General features: G+C 39.3%; 2 protein-coding genes across 7 annotated transcripts in view; one reads left to right on the top strand and one right to left on the bottom strand.

Moving 5' to 3' along the window:
• Positions 1–1,557, bottom strand: part of Ent3 (equilibrative nucleoside transporter 3) — a 38,552-nt gene extending 36,995 nt beyond the window's left edge. Inside the window, exon 1 of the mRNA XM_069307818.1 lies at positions 1,481–1,557. The gene's annotated coding sequence lies outside the window, so the exon portion shown is untranslated. The remainder of the gene's footprint in view (positions 1–1,480) is intronic.
• Positions 1,274–23,948, top strand: rngo (DNA damage inducible 1 homolog rngo). Of its 6 annotated transcripts, none has more exons than XM_045768639.2 (10): positions 1,280–2,038; positions 2,920–3,106; positions 6,532–6,561; positions 13,804–13,917; positions 17,083–17,199; positions 18,928–19,061; positions 19,686–19,806; positions 19,952–20,184; positions 22,024–22,264; positions 22,941–23,948. In XM_045768639.2, exons 1-10 carry the CDS (start codon positions 1,943–1,945, stop codon positions 23,171–23,173), a joined length of 1,506 nt encoding a protein of 501 aa, XP_045624595.1. In that variant the 5' UTR covers positions 1,280–1,942; the 3' UTR covers positions 23,174–23,948. The 6 variants fall into 6 exon arrangements, with proteins under 6 accessions (XP_045624597.1, XP_045624595.1, XP_045624593.1 ...); XM_045768637.2 differs by having other exon boundaries at positions 13,804–13,977; XM_045768641.2 differs by lacking the exon at positions 13,804–13,917 and having other exon boundaries at positions 1,274–2,038.
• Positions 23,949–24,871: the final 923 nt, after the last annotated feature.

Here is a 24,871-nt window from a genome sequence, read left to right as displayed (position 1 = left end):
ATGTTTATTGTTTGTGATGTGTGTCTATGTATGTATTAACACGATGTACTGAACGGGGTGAGAAATAGCTTGAGCTACTTCATCCCTTTGTGTGTATTTTACCTCAATAAACTTATTTCAATTTCAATTTTAACCCTGGGCGCTTAGGTTCGAATCCTTGAGGTCTCATTAGAGATTATAGGATCATTGCTTGGGGGCGGGGGGGGGGGGGGGGGATTCAAGTTTTGCGCAGTTCACAGGTTAACAGCTTATACATTTTGTACATAAGTTTTTTTTCACGATAAAATTCTCTCGTATCAAGATTACTCATTTGGGGTAATTGTTATTTGACGTTTATTTATTTATTTACTTATTTATATATATATAAGTAGGTACAATGGGTTTATTAGAATACATAGCACTGATGTTTTTACATTTTTGTAAAGCCACTAACAAGCATAGCGTTTCGGGCAAGTCCTTAATCTAACAGATCACTTTAAGTAGGTAATTTGTAGCAAAATTGAAAAAAAGTTAACATTAAAAAAAAATGGACAGTGTCTTTCACCCTGATGCTTCTGTTCACCAAGCAGCAAAATTGACGTAATCAATTTATATGGTATACTAACTAACTAGGCTGTACTGAGAATGTTTTTAAATACGTTAGAATTTGAACCCATGGCTCCTACAGCTACTGAAATTGAAAATTGAAATTGAAATAAGTTTATTGAGGTAAAATACACACAAAGGGATGAGGTAGCTCAAGCTATTCTCACCCCGTTCAGTACATCGTGTTAATACATACATAGACACACATCACAAACAATAAACATATTACCAAACATTCTGAGAGATAAACATATACATTTCCTTACAGCTACTGCGTTCAACACAAGCATATTGTCCACGACGTATACGCACAGGTCGCTAGAATTAATTATAGCGTAGTATAGGCTATAAGCACTGCCAGCTTCCTTTGTTACGGATATAAATATAGACAAATAATAATTCATTGTTCTTATGTTTATTTAAACTACTATATAGTGCATGTACTAAGTACATAGTTTATAAAACGTACTTTCTAGTATATGCTTTCACCATTTTTTTTAAAGAGATTTAATTAGGTACACTGCAGCTACCCCTAATATTGAATTATGTATGAAAGATTAAAGGGTAATATTCATTAAAGTAATTACAGATTACAGGGTAATAAGACCATGAGGTAATATCCCCATCTCACAAGATGGTTAGTCATACGCGGAATAAAAGAAAAATGTAAATAAGTTTAGGCTGACAACAGAGTTGACAAGTGGTGTGAGGAAGTCGACAGAACACAAATCGTGTTGGATACTTAAAAATACCCGTTTGAAAAGATCAAAATACTATAGAATTAGGGAATATAAGTTGATTATTTAAAGAGTACTCTATGATGTGTAGTAGATCCAATATAGTAATTATACAAGAAGTATTTATTTAGATACATTGTGTTGTGCCGTCGACTTACGTGATGTAAACAAACTGGAGAGAGAGAGAGAAGGGAGTCGCGTCACTTCCTTCCCACGACCATCACACATAAGCCTTTCCCAGCCCCACCACATTACAGCCCGTCTCAGGGCTGTCACACAAAGCCCTTCCCGTCATCGCTACACAAGTCTTTCCCCAGATCCTCACACACGAGCCCATCCCGTGGCCACCACAACCACCCTTCAGAGTAGCCTTACAGCAACTGCTCCCATCACTAGTCACACAAAGGCTCTCCTCGGCGTCGTCAGACCCCAGGAGTCACCCAGGCACACCTCCCAGGGTTCACAATAGAGCCCTCCAGCACCACTACACCCTATTGAAGCCACCATAGTGAGGTAGCGGGCTGAAAGATCAGAGCTCGACCCTCGCAAGCACAACTAGGTGAATAGTAGGTGAATACACTACAGCCATACTTGGCAGTCCTTAAACAAGGCTTCCAAAAATGCGTATCTCCGTCAATACAGAGAATGACATCATTCCGCTGGAGGTAGCGGAGGACTTGGAGCTGGAGAACTTCAAGGCACTCTGTGAAATGGAGGTAAGGTGTGACAAGAGTGAAAAAAATCTGCATATTTATTTATTTATTTATTTACTAGAAGGTACATTGGGTTTCTCAAAGTCTCTCATATCGTGGAAATCTGACTGGAGTTGTATCAAACCTTCGGGTCTGGTGTAGGGTGTCATAGCTGCAAGGTATATCCTTTAGGCAACTATGTGCAGTATGATTTTAAAGTGTCGCCTAGAATAAAGTAGCCAGTATCTGGCCACCAGAGTCTAATAAACATGTAGACCCTGCACTAGTAGGTAGAATGAAGCCAAAAAAATGCTATTGGCTAAAATTGTTTTTGTATGAAGAGTTCTTATAGTGCGTGTTTACAATGAGTTGTGCTGAAAATAAAAGTGTTAAAAGACATAAATAGCATAAGTTTATGGGATAAATGGGGAGAAAAAAGAGCAGTTGCCTTGAATTTGAGGATCACAACCAACTGAAGTTTTACACACACACATCACAATAGCATGATATATCAAATGAACAAATCCACAAGGGCCGTGACGAGGGTTCGAACATATGCCTGGGATGATCCCAGATGAGCCTTAGTCAACTGTGCCACAACATGGCAGTGAGGGCAGTAGCACCCCAGGTTGCAGTTTTTTCCACGTCGTGACACAGTTGACTAAGGTGCATCTGGGATCATCCCGGATGGAGGTACCAACCCTCATCACGGCCCTTGTGGATTTGTTCAACTCAAGTTGTTGTTTACTTTGAATTGAAAATCATTTGTTTGTGCAGTACTAGACCATTAACATCAAAATTTCAGCTAATCTGATCTGAAGTATTGTACAGAGAAAGAATATTTTATTTCTTTAAGTTATGTAGGGGCAATTTGCTTGAATTTACTGATTATATATATTTGGCAGGTTGGAATCCCTGTGGGAGAAATGGTGGTAGTGTTCAATGCACAGCCACTTACAGACAATAAGAAAAGTCTTAAAGATTATGGAGTGAAGGATGGAGAGCTCATCATGATCATACGAGGCAGTGCCCTGTTCAGGAGGGCGGCAGAACATATGCAGCAGAGGCGGCAGCAGCGCTCAGTCCCTTCGGGTAAGGAATTACTGGTTGATACTTAACCTATACCCTGCTCCAGTTGCTATTTGCAATTTCCTCCTGTGCTCCAACTGCCATATGCAATTTTCCCCATTTGATTTTTTAACTATTATTAAACTCAAACACCTCAATGTAGTACTGTATCTTTAAATATGTACTGTATTACATTTGAGGGGTTAAGTACATGTAAGGGCTTTCTAAACAGACGCTGCCTTCAGTACCAAAATTAGACCAAGTTTATATTAAAATTTTGTGTTGTTGAGGTTGTCGTGAGGTGAACACTATTAAACATCAGGGAAACTGAAAAGTAAATGGGTCAAAATTTACTTTATGAAAAGCTTGGTGAGTGGCTGTATTACGAAGTATTTTACGTGAGACAGGAGTGAGTGATGTGGCATTGTATTCTGAGTAGTATTGATGTGGTACTATATTCTATGTAAGTAGTAATGTATTCAGGGAGAGTAGTAATGTACTGGTATTCTGAATAAGTAGCAATGTATTCTAAGTGAGACAGAAGCAATGTTCTGTATTGTAAGTATAGGTACTGTATTCTAATGAGACAGGAGTGAGTGATATACTGTATTCTATGTAGTACAGATATAGTACTGAAACATATAGTACTATAGTACTATATATAGTACTATAGTACTATATATAGTATATATATGAGATATAGTACTAAGTGAAACTGGAGTCTCACAGAAATAACATCACATGAGACCAGAAGGCATGGCAAGATGTGCAGAATACCCACTTTGAAAAGCAGAGGTGGAATAGGTACTCTGAGAGAGAACTCTATCAACATCAGAGTCCCGAGACTGTTCAACACACTTCCACTACACATAAGGGACATAACTGGCCAACCCCTCACAGTGTTCAAGAGAGAACTATCAACATCAGAGGCCCGAGACTGTTCAACACACTTCCACTACACATAAGGGACATAACTGGCCAACCCCTTACAGTGTTCAAGAGAGAACTATCAACATCAGAGGCCCGAGACTGTTCAACACGCTTCCACTACACATAAGGGGCATAACTGGCCGACCCCTCACAGTGTTCAAGAGAGAACTATCAACATCAGAGGCCCGAGACTGTTCAACACGCTTCCACTACACATAAGGGGCATAACTGGCCGACCCCTCACAGTGTTCAAGAGAGAACTATCAACATCAGAGGCCCGAGACTGTTCAACACGCTTCCACTACACATAAGGGACATAACTGGCCGACCCCTCACAGTGTTCAAGAGAGAGCGTGATAAACCCCTCCAAAGGAGATCTGATCAACCAGGCGTCAATCATACGTCAGGGGTGCTGAGCGTGTTGGTGGGTATTAAGGTAGAAACAATAGCTTCTTGCACATAAAATGTTTATGAAGGAAAAAAGCAAAAAGCTGAATATTTCAATTGGTTGTGAAGGAGGAGGAGGAGGAACAAATTTGGAATAACTCTCTTTATTCAACTTGTTGTTCTATATAGTACATGCAGTTTGCTTTAAGAAAAAGTATAAAATAATAGTAGAGATATGTTAAGGCGTTTGGGAAAGTTATATTGCAATGTACATTACTATACTGTTCTGTATATAGAACTTGATCAGTTTTAATGGTATAATGAAGTTATGAACATGTGATAATGTATAGTAGAATATGAAGAGTATAAGTAGTAGCAATGAACAGGAACATTCCCCCCCTTCCCCCCTTATCAGGTTGGTGTTTGTCCTGTTCTTCCTGCCCGAGTTCCTCTGTAGATTGGCTACTCCTCCTTCATGGCCAGTTTACTGTTGCTTTCTGGACCTTGGAGTTTAGCATCCATTCCTTCACATCTTCCATGACACCTTCACCTTCTGGGGGGTTTGATCAGGTGTCGTTCTTTGGTGGTTCAAGCAAAGAACCATTCTTTGCTTGAAAAAAAAAACAGGAATTCTGTCATTCCTATTCATGTGGTGGTTTGTAGTCTACCATGAATGGATAGAGCACCAGAAAAATCATTGGTCAGTATGACCAAGCCATAATATTTATTTATTTATTTTATTTATGCATATACAAGAAGGTACATGGGGATTGTGAGGATACATAATATGGTAATTACAATCTTGTAAAGCCACTAGTACGCGCAGCGTTTCGGGCAGAAATGCACATCATGTATATTATATATTCACATCATATATTCACATCATGATAATTAAAATACATCACAACTTTATATAAAGATCTAGTGTGAACCAGAATGTCATAATTTTATTTTAATTTCATATGTAAAAGTGGGTTATTTGATTCAGTCACATTATTATGACTTGTGCCCTGCATCATGATTTAAGGTTTGAGTAAGTTAAACACTAAATATTGTTTAACTTATTGTACTTTGCTGGCTACCGTTTCATTGCTCTTGCCTTTTTATCATGATGAAAGAATGAATCAAGTTTCTAATATCTTAAGTGGTAATGGACAAGTTGTTTTTTCTACACTTTGCTCGTATATTGGGCTATCTTCTTGAGGTTATCTTGAGATAATTTCGGGGCTTTAGTGTCCCCGCGGCCCGGTCCTCGACCAGGCCTCCACCCCCAGGAAGCAGCCCGTGACAGCTGACTAACACCCAGGTACCTATTTTACTGCTACGTAACAGGGGCATAGGGTGAAAGAAACTCTGCCCATTGTTTCTCGCCGGGGGCCCGGGATCGTACCCGGGACCACAGGATCACAGGGCTACCAATGAAATATGTTTTATTGATGTCACTTTGAAAAAGACATTTTACTGTTGTAAGTAGTAGTTGAGCAGTGAATTAAGAAGCTAACATACAGTATAGAAAATACAAAACTGCAAACATAATTTGAATATTAAGAATTGTTTATTAATCTCAAGAAGTGAGGTAAGTATAACACTAACCAATGTCTCCAAAAGCTTTTGCGCATGTATTTTCTCACGGCAGTAGGTTTATACTGTAAGATACATGTACAGCAGTTAATTGGGTTCTTGTGGTTCTTGCCACATTTTTGGAAAGGGGAATGCTTTACATTTTTGTGTTTAGGAACACACCAAAGGTTCATATTAAATTAATTAAGTATTGTTGATCCGTGAAAAAGATAATAAATATTATGATAAATTTCTTATGGTGTAGATACATTGATTTCTTGGTGCACATTTAGAGCAAGATCTGAAAGCTAATTGGAGGTCACGATACATGAAACATTTGCCACACACATTAAGAGATACGTGATTGTTGAAATCTTAATAAATTGCTTCTAGCTTAACTTTTAATATAGAGAATTCAGCTATACCTCAGGTACCATCTGATATAGAAGCGATGTTTCAAGTTACTTCAGTCGCTACCTTATTCTTTCTTCTAACATAGGCCCAACAGTTTTTAAGGTGAGGAAAAAACCAGAGAAGTAATATTATTTAATTTTCTTTATCTTCTTCCATAGCTCAAGATACGGAGAGGAGAGCTGATCAAGGTAATAGACTGAGGAGAGGACGTAGTTCTCTTCCCAATGATCCAGTAATACTGTAGCTCCAGGGAATTATATACTGTATATATATATGTAAATAATGTGCATGCCATAGTAACTCCTATTTGATCAAATCTCAGGTTCCCTTACCTTCTCTATCTTCCTCTTTAGCTGTATTGAACATTACCTGAAAGGCCTTTTGTTCATGATGCCACAAACCTTGTGAACAAATGTACGGCACTTTGTGCATATGCAGGAAACCCTGATACTGTAGTATCAGAATTTTTGAGTAATGGGCCGAGCATATATGCTGCTGATTTATTTTCTCTCGGAATTTTCCCCCCATCATTTAGAAGTAACAGAACTGCAAGAGTAGGAACAGTACTACTGTAAATTCAAACATCCTGTCAGTACCTAGGAATGAGCACATAAACAACGTGAGGAACTCGGAAACTTTATGGCACAAGTTTCTCAAGATGAAACCAAATTCATGTGCTACAGGTGTGCTACAGAGCTGACTTAGCACCAACAGAAGAACATCTACAGAAGTTGCCGACCAACTTGATCACTGGGCCCTTATAGAGATTTTACGCACAAGGCAGTAGACTGGGAGAATATATCATATTGTAAGTTAAAGATGAGGAATTACTTAAACAGTCTCCGTGGTGTAGTGGTAAGACACTCACCTGGCGTTCCGTGAGTACTTTGTCATGGGTTCGTATCCTGGCCGGGGAGGATTTACTGGGCGCAAATCCTTAACTGTAGCCTCTGTTTAACTCAACAGTAAAATGTGTACTTGGCTGTAACAACGATTCTTCGCGGCAGGGGATCGTATTCCAGGGACCTGCCCGAAACGCTACGCGTACTAGTGGCTGTACAAGAATGTAACAACTCTTGTTTATATCTCAAAACAAAACAAAAACTTGATCTTACATAGACTACTTGTATTTGAGATAACAACATTTTAGATCTGGTCCTGACAGTTGAAGAGGGAATTCATCAACCAAGTTTATAGTTGGTAAAAAACTCATGCCCACATGTACTCAAATATGACTATTCCATCATACCATGGAATAGTGATCATTATACCATACAGTGGTATACTATCCTTGAAATGTAGGTCAAGTTTCATGTCATCACCATTGTAGTCACCATGACGTCATCCTTGGTGCCTACCAACACACGAGACAAACAAAACAAAATACGCGTCTTTGAAGACTGAATTCCAAAAGATCTAATGATCGACTCATCACGGCAGATCCCCAAGAAAGAGGCAGTGTATGAGCGTGTACCTCTGAGGAGGTGATACAAGACTATTTCTGTGACTTACACCAAAGGGAGCTGTTAAAAGAGAGTACAGTATCATGTATGCAAGAAATATATTTATACATTTATAAAAAAATTATGAAATTTTAGTATAATAAAAATTTTACATGGACAGTAAAAGATGCAAATACATAGCTGCAATGAAAAATTATCTGGCTTTATCTCTATACATAGTTAATGGACTTGAATGGCATTTAATGTATCAAAATAGACGACTTCACAATCTACAGCACAAGTTCTTTCCTGGTGTCTGTAGAAAATGGTAAAACTTGGATACTATAATGTGTTAATCCTTGACTGTAGTCCAGCAAATGAGAATACTCCACCTGCACAAAAGCAAACCAAATTCTGTGAATTGCCAAATGCATGTTTGGAATCAAGGAAAATAAATCAAATGATCATTTTGCTCTACAAACCTATTGTACACCTATTGTATGGACTACTGTTTTCTAGCAAGAAGATTGTACTAAAGATATTCCTGCATGTCAATAACAATTGTTTACTGTTGGTTGACACAAATCATCTCTAACCTATGCCACTTTGAATTACCAGGGAAGGAAGAAGGTGACGTGACTCCCAACTCAACACACAATGCATGGTGGTGTAAAATTAAATACTGGTTGCTTTTCAGAATGTGTTATGCTACAGATCATACCCTCACACTTGACAAGTCATGCAGATGATGAGGCACAGTAACATGGCTGAAGATATGATGATCAAACCACACATCAGAAAGTGACGAAACGATAATGTTTCGATCTGTCCTGGACCATTATCAAGTCATGTGTGATAAGTTGTTGAAAAGTCATCTCGGTGAAACATAGGTTTCCTTTCCGCAACAAAGGCACTAGTAATATTAGTTGTGAAAATTGTGATTTTAGAGTACCATTAACTATTATACTGTAGTTATGTGTCATGTCAGCTTGGTTTTTTTGCTATGTTTATTTTGTAAAGTGTTCTGTAGTGTTCTGTAAAGTGTTCTAAAGTGTAGTTCATTGTCTCACAACATTCGACAATGTCTACAATGAGGATTGTGCTTCGTGTTATTAACTGTTGGCAATTGATTGTTCGTAAGAAAAATTCACCTTCCTCGTCCACTGTTCACCATTCATGTAATATAGATCACTAAGGTTTAGGAAGCCCAATTCATCCTTTGTATATCTTTTGGTGGCTATTGTACTGACTTTTGGTATACATGTTTGTTTAAAAAGAACACAATGTGCCAGTAGCATCATACAGAAACACCAAGATGAGAGTAGACTGTTTGTAGAAAACATTCCACTGTAAGAGTTTTATAAAATTATGTTTGATAAATTCCAGGCAAAATGTTTTCAAGCAGTCTATTTGTAATTTGGTGCTTCAGTATATAAAACTGTTCAATATACATGAGAACTAGGTCACCTTCAAAAGGTAATTACACTTAGGTAATTACCTTTTGACCAGGGCTGTTGAAAGTGTCAATCCAGTACCATATTGTATATAATTTTATTCTGATTTATCTAGCTTTGATTTCAACTTAACATTAGGAACACATTTTAAGGTACTTTTGGACTTAATTGTTATATTTCTTAGTTCTTACACTGGGCTGTTCCCTCATGTAAGATTCCACAGTTTCCTTGGATATCGGATCTTGCATTTGGGCTGGGCAACATATAGTGTGGCACTGCTGGGAATTTTCAGGTACTGTACTGGTATCTCTGCAGGGATAGGTCTTGTAGCATGTTAGTTTCTATCCTTGGTTCACAACTGAGGGACCTGGGTTCAATTCCAGGACAGGATAGAAATGGTTGGGTTATGTCCAGGCTGAAATGCTTTCTTTATGTCCAGAAGGTAAATGGGTCAAACACTTTGCAGATGTAGCATTCTCTGCCTGAGCAGAATGTCCTTTGTTAAGTCCGAAAAGATCATACTTTGATTTGATCTCCTCTTCACATCAATGGGCCTCATTCCTTCTGTTGTGCTCAGGGTCATTCACTCATGAGTTTGTGATCTGTTGACCATTACCTCACAGCATGGCATATGAGCTACCACAGAGCATTGTGCATATGTTCTAGTGTCAACACTGGCAGTCACAGTTTCCATCTTTGACAGACTCCTGAATTTATTCCCTTTCTCTTGGAGGGCTTCCTTTTGTAGCTTCCTGAACTACCCACCTGGATAGCTCCAAGCCTAAAACACCCCCACCAGGTCTTTATGAGTCATGTTTGCCTACTAGGGGACAAAGACCAGAATCTGGCCCCTCTCAAAAGAGGCAAGGGAAGTCCAAGGATACAAGATCAACCAACGTTGAAAGTAATAGCTACCAGAAAGGTAAAGCACACCAAAGTGTGCAACTGCATGGAAAACATTGATAACTCTGATACAGACTTTGTACATAGTAGTTGTTCAGTGCCAACTGCTAGTTAACTGCGCTCGCTTGCTACCAGATGGCAAGCCTGGTGAATCAGGGCCTCCGTCAGATATGTGCCTGTCAAAATGAACCCTGAGAACCATGGAAAGATGGGAAGGGCAGGAACAGGAAATTACAGATGGGGGCCCCCAATAGAAAGAAGCATTTCATTACATTCAGTGCTTGTTATTTTGGGGATACTGTATTTGAATCATTTGGTTGTCTTGACTTGTGCTTTGTTTTTTTTAGCTTCAATAAACATTGTCTGTTAATAAGTGCTCAGTTTCCCATCCTTCCCTTCCAGCATCAAGTCCTATAAGGTTTTAGTTCTCTCAAGCAGATGGTGGTGATTATATACCTATTTTATTCTGTGAGGGTATGCAGAGCCGGTCGGCCGAGCGGACAGCACGCTGGACTTGTGATCCTGTGGTCCTGGGTTCGATCCCAGGTGCCGGCGAGAAACAATGGGCAGAGTTTCTTTCACCCTATGGCCCTGTTACCTAGCTGTAAAATAGGTACCTGGGTGTTAGTCAGCTGTCACGGGCTGCATCCTGGGGGTGGAGGCCTGGTCGAGGACCAGGCCGCGGGGACACTAAAAAGCCCCGAAATCATCTCAAGATAACTCTAAGAAACTCAAGAGCTTTGAGGCTCCTTCCCTGCCTTGCAAGCACTCTGGGAAGCTACAGAGCCTCATTTTGTTTCTGGATTTAAGCTTTTGGGAATTCTTTGGTTACCCCATGGGATTCAAGAGTATGCCATTACTCTACCTTTGTAGAAGATTTGGCTTCATTTGAGATGTTGGATGAGGATTCATCCTCATGCATCTTTAACCATACTTGTCTTAAGTCTCCAAACTAGATGATTTGTTTTTCAGATGGAGACTTTTGTACCTTCTTAATTATTATGTAGTCATAACCTCCTCCGTTCCACTTAGGGTTTGCTTTGTAATTTTCTTCTGTGGTGTTGCCTTACTGCTACTTGGGTTCGGCTATACAGTGCTTTAAATAATTCTTCCCGAGGAGCATGGATTTAACCTGGATTTGACTCCTTTATGTTAAAGTCTCAGTTGTATTTTTCTATCTGGCTAGTAAGCACTGCATTATTTTCACTGGGGAAATGGCAGAAGTTTGCTTATACTGTACATTATTTTGATTTTTGAGAATAAGGTTCCCCAATATTTGTGTGACCCTTGTAAAGAAAACATTGAGAATTCTCAGGTGTAATGGATGGCTGCATGTCCAAGTTTCCCTTTTACTATAGAATCTCCCTTCGTTAAATTTGAGAGGTCGTTCTCTTCTATCTGGTGTCCTTAGATTCCTTGCACGTTGGAAGCTCTTCTGCACCCAGTTTCAGGTAAGAGTTTACCGGGCTGGTTCAGTGCAATTTGTCAGGTGTGCCGACTACAGCTGTGACATGAAACCATGTAGTTCATAGCAAGTGTGTGGAGTTTACGTGAATCATGTCATTTGTCAGGTGTGTTGACTACAACTGTGACATGCAGCCATGTGGTTTATAGCTAGTGTGTGTGGAGTTTACATGGATCATGTGTCACTTGCACTTTCCCCTTTCTTCGCCCTTCTGTTCCCTCATGACGAGGTGCTGAAGGTTCTGTCAAAGGCCTCATGGATTATGACTGGTTTCCTGAGCATGTGATGCTGTGCCTTAAGTCTTCTCGCCTCCTTTTGCAGGGGAAATCTCATGAGAGATGTTTCCATTTCTTTTATTTGTACTTTTATAGTAAGGAGCTTTGATGAGCTGGATCCAATAGGGCTTTGGATTCGTGCTATTTATTAGATGGCTTTGGGCTCGTAATGCTTGTGTTGCACTTGTGTGTCTGGTGCACACCTAAAGTTCTTCTCCCAAGCTCCCTTCTTCTGCTGTTTTCTCCAATAGGTAATTCCTGGTTGCATTTTTCTGTTTATTGGTACAGTATATTCTTTTTAAAAAATGTTAAGTCTTCCTTGCTGAGGCACCATCGTGAGTTAGCTTAGGGAACTAATGGTGGGGTTCTCAGTAGCTCCCTGTCCTCGTCCCATTCCCTTTTTTCTCATGAGTAAGGGAGCAGACTGGCAGGGTCCCTTGGTGATTGATGAAGATTAAGCCACCCAAGAGGTAGCACAGGCATGAATAGCCTGTAAGTGGTAGATTTTTTGGAGTGAATGTGATCTTTGGTCATGAAAGGATATATTGTGTACTGAGCTCACATTTAAATTGTCAGTCCTTACTTCTGTGGCGGTTATCGTGGGGAAGGATACTGCTTGACAGTATGAAGCTGTCCATACCTTTCTTGACCAGGAGAATTGCAGTGTTGATGGCTTCAGGATGGTTACTGCAAGATTCAGGGACTCTTAAAGCTCTAATAAGGTCATTGGTTGCTTCACATTCCAGGAGATAGTGAAATAGTGGCTTGTCTGTGATTGTTTGACAGAAGTTCATTGGTGATCTTGGTGGTGGTCAGGTACAGTTAAGGTGTTTACCCCATGGAAATGATCAGTTGCCTCAATATTTTTAGATATCTAATTTTCCTCAAGCAGCTACTTGTTAAGTTGTGCTTATGCTTTCTAGTCAGTTTCTTTCTCAGTTTTGGGTTAATCTTTGATCTACATGTTCTGCTTGCCTCATAGAGAGAGCCAGGCTCTGATCTTATTGCCCAGTAGGCAAAGGTGGGTCTTAGACGCCTGGTACATCTTCTTACGATTTAGCTGGACTAGCACTTGGCTCGGAAAGCTATTAATGGCTACGCCAGGAAAGGGGGTATTCCATTACATCAAATGGGATAAAACTTTCTGTTAAGACTGCCGAAAACATTGATGACTTTCTTTATTGTGTAGACTCGAGAAACGTTACCCTAACCCTCAGGCGGCCATCTGGTGACTAGCAAGTGTTGCTAACTAGTGGTCACTTGTCACTAATAAACGTGTGCATGTTTGTGTCGGGGATACCAATACTGTCTATGCAGGAAAGGAAAGGAATTATCAGGAGAAGCGCCAAGTCATTATGACTATATAGCACTGGGAAAGGGTCAGGATAAGGATTTGGAATGGGGCAGGGAGGGGAAGGAATGGTGCCCAACCACTTGGAAGGTCGGGGATTGAATGCCGATCTGCATGAAGTGAGACCGTCGCTCTACCGTCCAGCCCAAGTGGATGGGTACTGTCCATGCAGTTGCTTGTTTTGTTGTGCCCTACCTTTCTAGTGGTTTTGACTTTGCATTAGTGAGGTGATCTGGTACCCCCATACTTCCCTTGCCCCTAATGAGGTGCCAGATTCTAGTACTGTACTGCTTCTGGGAGGTGCTCGTGAATCTTGGAGTCTTGTGTAGTATACAAAGTTTGAAGCTTACCAAATGGGAAATTCAGGGAGCACCAGAGGACCCCACCAGAAAGAGGTATCTCATTACATTCAACACTTGGACTATTTTTTTTTAATGATTCCTTTCTCATAAACTTAACAAATGTAGTGTAATTTATTTATATCTGGTACTTAAAAGCATAATTGCTTATCTGTTGTACCCTGTATTTCACTTGAAACAGAAATTGGCCAGATTGACTTCAGTGGAATTCAACTTCCTGGTACCCGTCGGAGCAGCTCATCTTCGGCATCTGTGGGTCAGACCCCATCAAATAATGTTCAAGGCCAAGTGGCAGGTCAGGAGGGTGTGGAAGAACAGCTGGGTGATGATGGGGACTTGGGCTTGGGGAACACAGGTGGGAATGATGTGTCAGCGTGGCATCCTCTCGATGACTCAAAGTACACACTAGGAATTGATAACTGGACTCTTAGCACTATTGTGTACTATTAGTATAAAATTAATGGGAGGTAGCAAGTCTTTAAGAAGCCAGAGCTTACTGCACTAACACCTCAAGGCCATCCCAAGTGTCAGGAGGCTCCTGAGATGTTCTCCATCCACTGGAAATAAGAACCAATATCTTTCCCCCCCCCCTAAAATGGGTGAAAAAGTATGTGTTAAGCAAAGAGTAACCCACTGCCAAGGTGAACTGCCCAGATAGCTGACAAGCATTACATAGCAAGCAACATCTCTATGTGAAAAGACTGGTAAAGTCAGACATTCCGAAAGATAGCTGGGACAGCCACGCTACACATGCGCCAACTCTCTTGCCTACTCTTCTTTCATGAAGATGCAGATTGTTTTGTGACATTTCAATGTTTTTTGGCAGGATTTTTGATCTGCACATACTCACCCGTACACTTTAGGGGACAAGATATTGGGACAATCTTGGCCCCACTCAGAGCCAGTAAAGTCTCAGGAAAGTGATATTTGGGGGTTACCCTAAGGTACAAGTGCAATAAGCTCAGGAAAGCTATTGGTGTGCTGCCCAGAAAAAGGTATTTCACTTTACTCGACACTTCTTTTAAGCATTGCAGGATAAGATGATGATGTGCAACACTGTACATCATTAAAGCACATTTTACACCAGTTAAAATTCCTTTGTATTGACTTTTGAGACATCATCTTTGTTGCACGTTTTGAATAATGCTGTATTAATCAGTCCTTCGCTTTTGTTGTGTAAATTCTCCTACATGCAGTTTTGACTAGCCCTGTAAGAGCTTAATTATGTATATGTAGATTGGCTGTAGGTGGCTTATGACTAAGGATTGCTTGATCCAAATTATAACTTTTTATTTCTGACTGTATTGTCAACATTTTTATCATAGTTGCATCTCTAAAAGTTGGGATTAACCCCCCAGAGTGTGGCTGTTATCAAAGTTGTCGCCCTGCATGTATGCCTCCCAAAATTCTTTTACTTGATTGACGTATGTAGTAGATCTGTATTAAAAAGTGTGTAATATACACCAAAAATTATATCGCTACCCAAATTTTGACCTTGACAGTGGTCAATGTTTATTCTGGCATTCAGCAGCATTCCTTTTGTGATGAGAGCCAAGGAGAAAAAAAAGGAACTTTTTTGTTATTTTTCAGATGAAATGCCAAAATAAATTCAGTATACTGTACTGTAAATAGTGAAGATTGGATATTGGATCAGGTAGCTGTTGATGATACCGAGGATCAACATCCTCATGGCCCGGTCTCTGACCAGGCCTCCTGGTTGCTGGTCTGATCAACCAGGTTTTTCGATGTGGATGCTCGCAGCCATGTGCTGTTATCAACATATAACGATAAAGGACCAGGAGCTCAAGTTCATTTGACTTCACTTTATTTTGTGGCTTCCCAGAACTACTGGGAGACACCATTGGGCTATTGGAACCATATTTTTTCCAATATTGGTTCCGATCACATTCAGACATTGACGCTAAATGCAAATTGTTATTTAATAATTGGATTGCATTAAATACATTGCTCTAGAATACAATACGTTGCATGCATTTTGAGGTTAATCATCCTAGACTTGATCTAGATTTTGGAGGAATATGGGTTTTGGAATATTTTTGGGTTGCTGTAAGGTTTTGGTTGGTTGTAGTCGAGCCTGTCCTCAGGCCAGGCTTGGGGAGTAAAAGAACTTCCGAAACCTTCTCCAGGTAAACACATCAGATTTAGTCTTGTTTGCTTGGATCTCCAGGATACCTATTGGTGTGCCCCTTTTCTTTCAGAGTTAAGGGCTTGGTTAGGGTTCAGCAAAGAGCACCACTTGCAAAATTTTTGGGCTCTGCCATTTGGTTTTCTTATGACCTCAAAATCTTTCCATGGCTGCTTGCATGGTTCTCCAATGTTTTCATCTTCAGAGGATTCATATTCTGACCTACCTCTGCTAATTTTGGCTTCTTCCCTAAAATCAAGCATCGAATGTAATGAAAAGCCATTTGCTGGTAGGCCTCCAGTACCTTTCCATCCCTGCCCTGAATTTGTGGGGTTTTGCATAGGTCTCAAAACTGTGAAAGGCTGGCTGGCCAAGAGCCCAGGTGACCTGAGCTGCCATCTGGTGGTGGCCAAACTCTTCACAGATAGGGTATTTACCCCACACCTATCTGTTCCTGTTGACTACCTGTTGTTGATTCCGAGGAACAACATCCTCACAGGCCAGTCTCTAATCAGGCCTCTCGTTGCTGGTTTGATTAACCAGGCTGTTCGATGCCGCTGCGACATATGAGTCACAGCCTGGTTGTTTGCTTTGTTTACCTAGAAGTTCTTAATTTTCTTCATGCAGTCGCATTTTATTGTGTCTGTGCTTTCTGCTGTGTTTTCCCCAGTTTTGTGGTTGATCTCTGTTTCCCTGCTCCTCTACATCTCGTAGAGTGAGCTAGGTTCCAGTTTTGGTTCCTAGAAGGCAGCGGATGTAACATGATTTGGAGTTTTGTTTATTTCTTAGTGATTATAGTTGGTACTTAAATAGTTATTAACTAGCCAATACTTACATTAGTTGCAGTAGAGAGAGAATACATTTCAACGGTAAGGCTTAATTAAAAATATTGTACCATATTTGGGTAATACAGTAACATGAGAGGACATTGATGTTAACACATATGAATAGGAGTTGATGTCTTCAGCTCTATTACCAGTAATTAGTGTGCATTAAAGATAGCATATGAGTTACTGTAGTGGCTTAATTTCTTCTAACATACATTAAAGGTAAGAGGAACTGCAGTAGGTTCTTGAATAAATGCTGAAAAGATACACAGTACATACAGTACTGTATTGTAAATTCAATGAAATGTTTGTTTTAAGATGACTATTATGTACAGTATTTGTTTCATTACCATATGCACTTATTTATTGTTTTACCATAAGTTTGTCTGCATAGTAAAAATATAATTAAAAATTTTGCATCAAAATAGTGCATACTATATTTTTCTATGCAATCTGGAGCCATTTTTTTTTTTTTTTGCATAACTAGGAGGTGAAGATGACCCAGCAGTGATAAGAGACATGCTGATGGCCAACCCTGAGCAACTGGCTCTGCTTCGCCACAACAACCCCAAGCTAGCGGAAGCCCTTACCAGTGGTGACTTGGGTAAGTTGAACTGTTGTTTATGCAGCTTCACGATTTGTTTCCTCTAATGTTTCAAATATTAGAAGTCGTTACAGTACAGTACTTTGATACCAGCATGTTTTTTTTGTTTTTTTACAAGCCCGTACTTCCCAGGATGAATTTTAGCCAAATCTGAAGTATTCGGCTGAGGACTTCATACAATATTCATCTCGTTGTCCTCATGCCTCGAGCACTTTTGATATTCACCGAGAAGCTATTCTGAGGGTTTTTAGTGTCTATAATTTATTATTACAACTTGTTTTGGTTTTACTCAGATATGCACTCTTAATAGTAAATTTGTCCTTAAAAACAAAATCATTAAGCAGTATACATGTCCTCATTACAGTACTGCCCGAAACACTTTGCATAATAGTGGCTTTAGGCATTGTATGTACTAGTTCTATCTATGAATCCATCAGCTTTTGTATTTCACCTTGTATGTATGTACTTTACCTGAATAAATATTTGTATTTTTGTATTTTACTGTGTCGACGCAGTCCATCTTTACTTAGGAAGCTTATATGAATCTTAATTCCTAATGCAACAGTGTGTGTCTTTAATGGCCATAATGCCATTAAAGTTCTGCTGTTACATTGTCCTATATTATTTGTGACATCTCTTGAGTTTTTCATAATATCTTTGATATGATAGGTATTAACAAATATAATGAATATACTGTACTGTAGAATGTATATATTACATTCTGTATAGTATATATACAGTATTCTGTTAGCATAAATGATATGTAGCATCCCTGGATGCTGTATATCGTCTTCTTTGAAGCCAAGGGTCCCTTCAATTAGTATTTGTAGGGACCTCTTCCTTTTTTTTTTTTTTTTATATATATAAGAGTTGTCACATTCTTGTACACCCACTAGTACGTGTAGTGTTTCGGGCAAGTAATTAATCCTAAGTTCCCCGGAATACGACCCCCGCAAAGAATCGTTTAACAATCAGGTACCCATTTTACTGTTGAGTTAAACAGAGGCTACAGTTAAGAATTTGTGTTAAATCCTTCCCGGCCAGGATACGAACCCAGGACAGAGCGCTCGTGGAATCCCAAGCGAGCGTCTTACCACTGCGCCACGGAGACTGCTGTTGAAGCTGCCCCCAGGGTTTCAATAATATCACATTTCACAGAGCTTGTGTTTTTTTAGTCTGAATATTTTATCGTTATGAGTTTACACTCTGCCACATTCACTCATTTCCTTCTCAATTTGAATTTATTTCATAGACTATAATAATAATAATAATAATTTTATTATAAATGTACATAACTTATTAACAATTTAACTATGCAAAGCATCTTAAGGCACTCTGAGGGTTGTGCAATTATTTTTAATTAGGCCATATTTTAATATTTTCAACATTCTTTGTGATTTTAAATTAAAATGGTAGCATTTGGAAACATTTTGACATTAACATTTGATAAACATTTATAAAGACAACAAATATATGTTGAACGTTTGCCAAAAACAGGTGCACAGTGCAGGGGTTAAAGTGGTTAATTTGTAGACACAGATGTTTTGTATATAATAAAGGCACTATCATGTAAAGCATTTTGAGTGTGCTCTATTTCTTAAGTTTTATATTAATATACTGTAAATATACTTCTTCCACATTTTTAAATGCCTTCATAAATTTTTGCATCCTCTATATATAAACTTTTATATTGGAAGTACTTTTACCTTTGGTGAATTTGTATGGCAGAAAAATTTGCATCTGTACTCCGGGAACAACAAGAGATCCGACGAGATAGAGAGCAGCAAAGAATTCGACTGTTGACTGCCGATCCATTTGACATGGAGGCTCAGCGTCTCATAGCCAATGAGATACAGCAGGAGGTAAGTGATTTGAAATGAAATGGTTTAATTTGTTAACAAGAGGGCAGAAATAGGGATATCTAAAATTCATTGAATTTAGGTGTCTGAACTTCATTAGTACTCCTGTGATGTTTGCTTACCCCAGCCTCAAAAATTTATCAAAGAATCACAATTCATTGCTCAATTTTGTTATGGTCATATCTTTGTTAAAATACATTTTAACAGATTTATTTTGACATTTCACTATCTTGTGATTCTCTTGCATTAATTTGTTCAATATAATGTATATAGGGGATTATGAAGTACAGTAATATGTGTTGTATCGTGCATGACATGTTAGTAAAGCAAAACATTCAACAAATTTTACAGCTAATTATTTAGACAATGAAAAGAAACATGAATGGTTATTTGGTATTTGCATTAACAAGCAAAATACTGTGAGTAAATTTTCAATATTCCTGGTTCCCAGTAAGCAAAGGTGGGGCTCAGGGACCTGGTGCATGCTCCCAAGGCCTGGCAGGATCATCTCATAGCTCAGGGAGATACTGAAGGGCATCCAGGAAAGGGCGTTTGGTTACGTTCAGTGTTTGATTGCGTTAGGAAGTAGAGTTTCAAATCTATCTGAAGATTGCATTCCTTCCCCAGAATATCAATGCCAACATGGAAGCAGCTATGGAATACAACCCTGAAAGTTTTGGCACAGTGCACATGCTCTACATAAATTGTAAAGTCAACGGACACGACGTCAAGGCTTTCATTGACTCAGGTTGGTTAGCAAATTATTTTTGCTGTTTTGGTCATGGAACTTATTATGTATTATACAGTAATTCAAATTATGCAATGCTTAATATCTAAATTTTTATATGAATACCTTTCAGTGATTGTCACATAATTATGATTTTCCACTACAGGTGCACAGACGACCATCATGTCGCAAGCCTGTGCGGAGAGGTGCAATATAATGCGTCTTGTTGACACCCGGTGGGCAGGCATTGCCAAGGGTGTTGGCACACAGAAGATCATTGGTCGTGTTCATATGGGCCAAATACAGATTGAGAGGGATTTTCTAGCATCATCCTTCAGCATACTTGAAGAGCAACCAATGGATATGCTTCTTGGACTTGACATGCTAAAGAGACACCAAGTGAGTAGGATTATTTATGAACACTGATACTATTTTCTTCTTTATCATATAAGACATACAATACTAGCAGTGCACTCCAAGTACACTGAGGTCGTTCCTGCCCTTGCTGGGGGAGTTCTTCTCCGGCCCGACCACAGCGGTCTCTGGGTTTGGAGTCCCTGTGGCTTTTTTTACCAACTTCGAGGTAAACTCTAGAGCTGGAGCCAATAGGACAGTTTGTTGTTGCCTTCAACCTCGTTCTGACAGTTCCTACGATGGCGATGGAACATATCGCATTGGTGCTTGCCTTTCCATTGGAGACTTAGACGCCATGGAGAAGGGGGTACCTACTGCATGGGTGATAGCTTCTCCCCCCGTATCAACCTACCCTGGCTTTGTGCCTTGGAGAGCACAACTAGAGTGCAACTCCATAGTCTCCTGAGACTGATGGATGCCTACTACTACTACTCCAAGTTTTGCACTGGGTTATGTTCCTGAAGTAACCCGTTCTCCTGAATAGTACATCGCATTTTGACCTGTAATTTTCCTAAGGCCAAAAACCGAGGTACTAAAAATGATAGTGGCTCACAAATTGACGCGGTGTCCTGTTTTTTGTTCGTGGGTTATCGGGTAGGTTAGGTTCGGGCAATTTAGTACAGTTTAGTGGCACTGGGAACGATCAGGAGAATGGGCTGCCCGGAGATCCATTCATTGTCTAACTTTCCTATATAATATTTAGTTTCAGATCATGTGGGAAAACAATGCATTCCAGGCTGAAGAATTTTGTACATACAGTACTTTAAAATTAATAAATGCTATACAGTACTGTGTTGTAAAATAAATTCTTATTGACACAATACAGTGTAAAAATGGTACACAATAAACTAGCTGGCTTAAAATAAGAGGGACAAATTTAGTGATTAAACATATGTAAAGGCCGGTGGTATAAGGAGTACTGACACACATCAATATTTGATGTGAAATCTTGGTTAACCTCTGGTTAGTGCTTTTATAATTGTTTTAATATAGGCGAGTGGGTAGGTGGGTTGGCTGGCTGGGCATCTGGCAACATTTACACATGATGTGACAGTCGACCGACTGGCACTTCCGTCACTCCCTACCATCAGACTCTACCTTCCCTTTCTGCCAGCTCAGCACCTCCTTCCCTTCTGATCTGCCTCCTACTTCTCTCTCAATTCCCACCCTTTCTTCCCTTCCAGCTCTATCCTTCCTTCTCTTTTCTCCCAACTTCACCCTTTCTTCTCTTCCTTCCCTCTCTTTTCTCCCAACTTCATCCTTTCTTCTCTTCCTTCCCTCCCTTCCTAACCTCAGCTGACTGGCTGGCTTGAAAGAGCCAACAGTTTCAAACTACAATAGGAGATACTTTGTCATCCATAGGGTAATGAACTTGTAGAACCTCATACCCGCTAGATTTGTTGAAAATATAGCTAGAGAATCTCGTCAGGAAGAATGTGAGGTCTTGCACAATCTCCCAGCTTCCTATTCCTACTTCAGCCACTAAAGATTGTGGCTGATATATTTACACTGTTGGCAGATAACTTCAGCAGGTTATGCAGCCTGGAGCAACTGTGGCCTTGTGATCAAAATTGTTCTTAAATTCTTTTATTTTGAGATATGCTGTGATAGAGTCATGGATACCTCCCCTAAGTCTTCGTGAGATGGATCTATAACTTTTGTTTATATTCTTTAGACCAAATTTCATTCATTCATCCTAATTGTCATTGTTTTCCATCAAATACAGTTAAGAGTTTCTCAAAACAGGTGTTCATTAAAGGTAAAATATTGTTTAGTAAATCTGTTAAATGCACAAATCACAAATGCCATCTTTGTTCTTGATAGATGTGTATTGACCTAAAGAACAATAAACTGCATATTGGCACTACTGGAACAGCCACAACTTTCTTGAGCGAGAGTGAGCTACCTGACTGTGCTCGCCTTACACCACTCAGCGAAGAGGAGGTCCGACGCCAGTCCGAGAGAGCAGCCAAGGAATCGGAAGACCGCGCTCTTGCCGAGGCATTAGCAGCAAGTGCAAGAGAAGGCACTGGTGTTGGTACCGGACCTTCAGCCTCGGGAACATGTATGTGCTTATGATTTTGCCAGTGTGATACAGTAGTGCAGTAATTTTCTGATTATAGTACTGTATGTGTTGTAACTATAGATCCCAGATGTATAGTAGTCTTGAATCTCATGTTGTATTTTAAGAGTTAACAACCCTTCCATGTTTACAGTTGTAAATTAAGACAGGTGAGCAAATAATGTAAGCATGGTACAAGAGCTTCTAAATTTTGTAGAGGACAGTATTAGTGGCAATGTAATGTTATATATGGCTTTTATACGGTATGTACGATAGAGAGCCGAAGTCAGGAATTTGAGTGTGGCAACACGATGTTGCATTTTGTTTCTCACCTAATGTAAGCATGGTATGTTGATAATGACTGAGAAGTCAGAAATAGTCACAAGTGCCGTACAATAATATTTTATAAGAATTAAGACATTCAGTCAGGGTGTGATTGAAAATGATGAGAAATGGTGAAAGCTGTGTGATTCGAATAGTGTGCAATTATGACGTGTATGACTGAAGTTGTATGAAGTTGTGAAAATAAGACTTGACACAGTAATTATGCCAGGATGTAATTGAAGTACTGTACAGTAGAAAGGAATCATTTCCGAGATGAGAGATTGTTGGCAAGGAATGAAAGTTTAACACTTTTTCTTGCCATTATTTTAACTTCATAACTGTTTCTACTCAACAGCACAAGGGCAAGAGTTTCCCAGTTCCTCCGCAGCACCTCCCAAGGCTGTTGCTGCATCTGGGGCTTCAGGAATGGATACCGCATCTGAGCATGATCATTTTTCTGAATCTGATGTCCAGGAAATTATACAAATAGGATTTACTAGAATTCAAGCCGTCGAAGAATTGAGACGACAGAATGGCAATAAGACTCAAGCAATTGCTGCACTATTTGCAAAATCTTTCAAAATGTAGTCTCACTTTATGCTAGGGGTTTTCTCACATAATTAGCAATATTAAATGATTTATAAGACGTAACACAAAATTTTTGGTTGTCGAGCATGTTTTCAACTGGTTTCGGTTATTGATTCCTTTTGCTGATATGTACAAGTTTTTCCTTATTTGGACAGTTATTTATGTTGCTTATGTTAAGAATAGTGGGACTTAACCCCCAAAGACAAACTTTGAGTCTTTTTCTTGAGTTCATTATTGGAATAATATTAGTGATGCTTGATATTGGTCTTTTATTTTTGGCCTATAAATTATGTAGACTTTTGCTCTGTTAAGCTGAATTTGCTCTCCCTTTGTACCTTTATACTGTTTGATCGTCTTCACTGCTCGAGACAGGTGTATTTATAAATTAATTTTAGATTTTTATACAATGCTTTTCTGTATGAACTAGAGTACAGTAAATCATTTTAGCATTTTTAATGACATCTAATACAAATAGTTTGCATTTTTACATATTTTTTATGTATTGTATAATTTTAATTGTATCACAAAATTCACAGAACCTCATTATGCAGTACAATACAATTATTATAATTGTGCATCTACAGTATATTGATTGGCAGCTTATTGGCAAGTGGTTGAGTTCAGTTATTGTATAAATTATCTTATTTTGAATGTATTTTTATTGTTTTTGGATGATTGGGGTTCTGAGAGGGTGCCCTCTTTATTGATAGGAAGTTACACAAATGCTACAACAGTGTTGTAAATATTGGTTTTGTTAATATAATATGGATATTAAGATATTTGGTTTTAGTACCATCATATGCCCCTAAGAAACTGAACACGATCTTAACCTTATACAGTACCTTGTTGTTCATGATCTTAGCCTCATACAGTACCTTGTTCATGATCTTAACCTTATACAGTACCTTGTTGTACATGATCTTGACCTTATACAGTACTTACCTTATTGTACACTGAACTCGGACTATAACAAAAGGCTGATTGCTTTGAGCATTATCATTATTATGCATATTTTGGATATCATATCAAATGGATTGGATCAATCCCATTGTAATAAACAACCCATGTGACATGAAATGAAAGTGATAACATTTTGTTGACCAGACCACACACTAGAAGGTGAAGGGACGACGACGTTTCGGTCCGTCCTGGACCATTCTCAAGTCGATTGTGGACCATTCTCACAATCGACTTGAGAATGGTCCAGGACGGACCAAAACGTCGTCGTCCCTTCACCTTCTAGTGTGTGGTCTGGTCAACATACTTTAGCCACGTTATTGTGACTCATCGCCTGCATACTGATAACATTTTGGTCCGTCTTGAACCCTTATCAAGTTGTGACGTACCTAGAGTAGTAGAGTATCAATATACAGCAAGATATTGTAGTCCCACACACAATTTATGTAGCACACAGAAATCACAATAACGTGATGCATCAAATAAACAAATCCACAAGGGCCGTGACGAGGATTCAATGGCTCGGTCAGTTAAGGCAGCGTCTGGGATGCTCGTGGACGTAGGTTCATATCCTCGTCACGGCCCCTTGTGGATTTGTTCATTTAATTTGTGTAGGTTTGCTTTTTGTCGCAATACATCCAGTTTGCCAGGGGAGGTTGACATCTCTCCATACAATATGCTAAGTGAAACCTTCAAGCAGGAAGAGAGGGGCCACCATTAGGACAACTAGGCATCCACCAA

Source organism: Procambarus clarkii, chromosome 61 (genome assembly GCF_040958095.1).
Source record: "Procambarus clarkii isolate CNS0578487 chromosome 61, FALCON_Pclarkii_2.0, whole genome shotgun sequence".
NCBI classification, from domain to species: Eukaryota; Metazoa; Arthropoda; class Malacostraca; order Decapoda; family Cambaridae; genus Procambarus; species Procambarus clarkii.
This window is presented reverse-complemented; position numbering and strand designations above follow the sequence as displayed.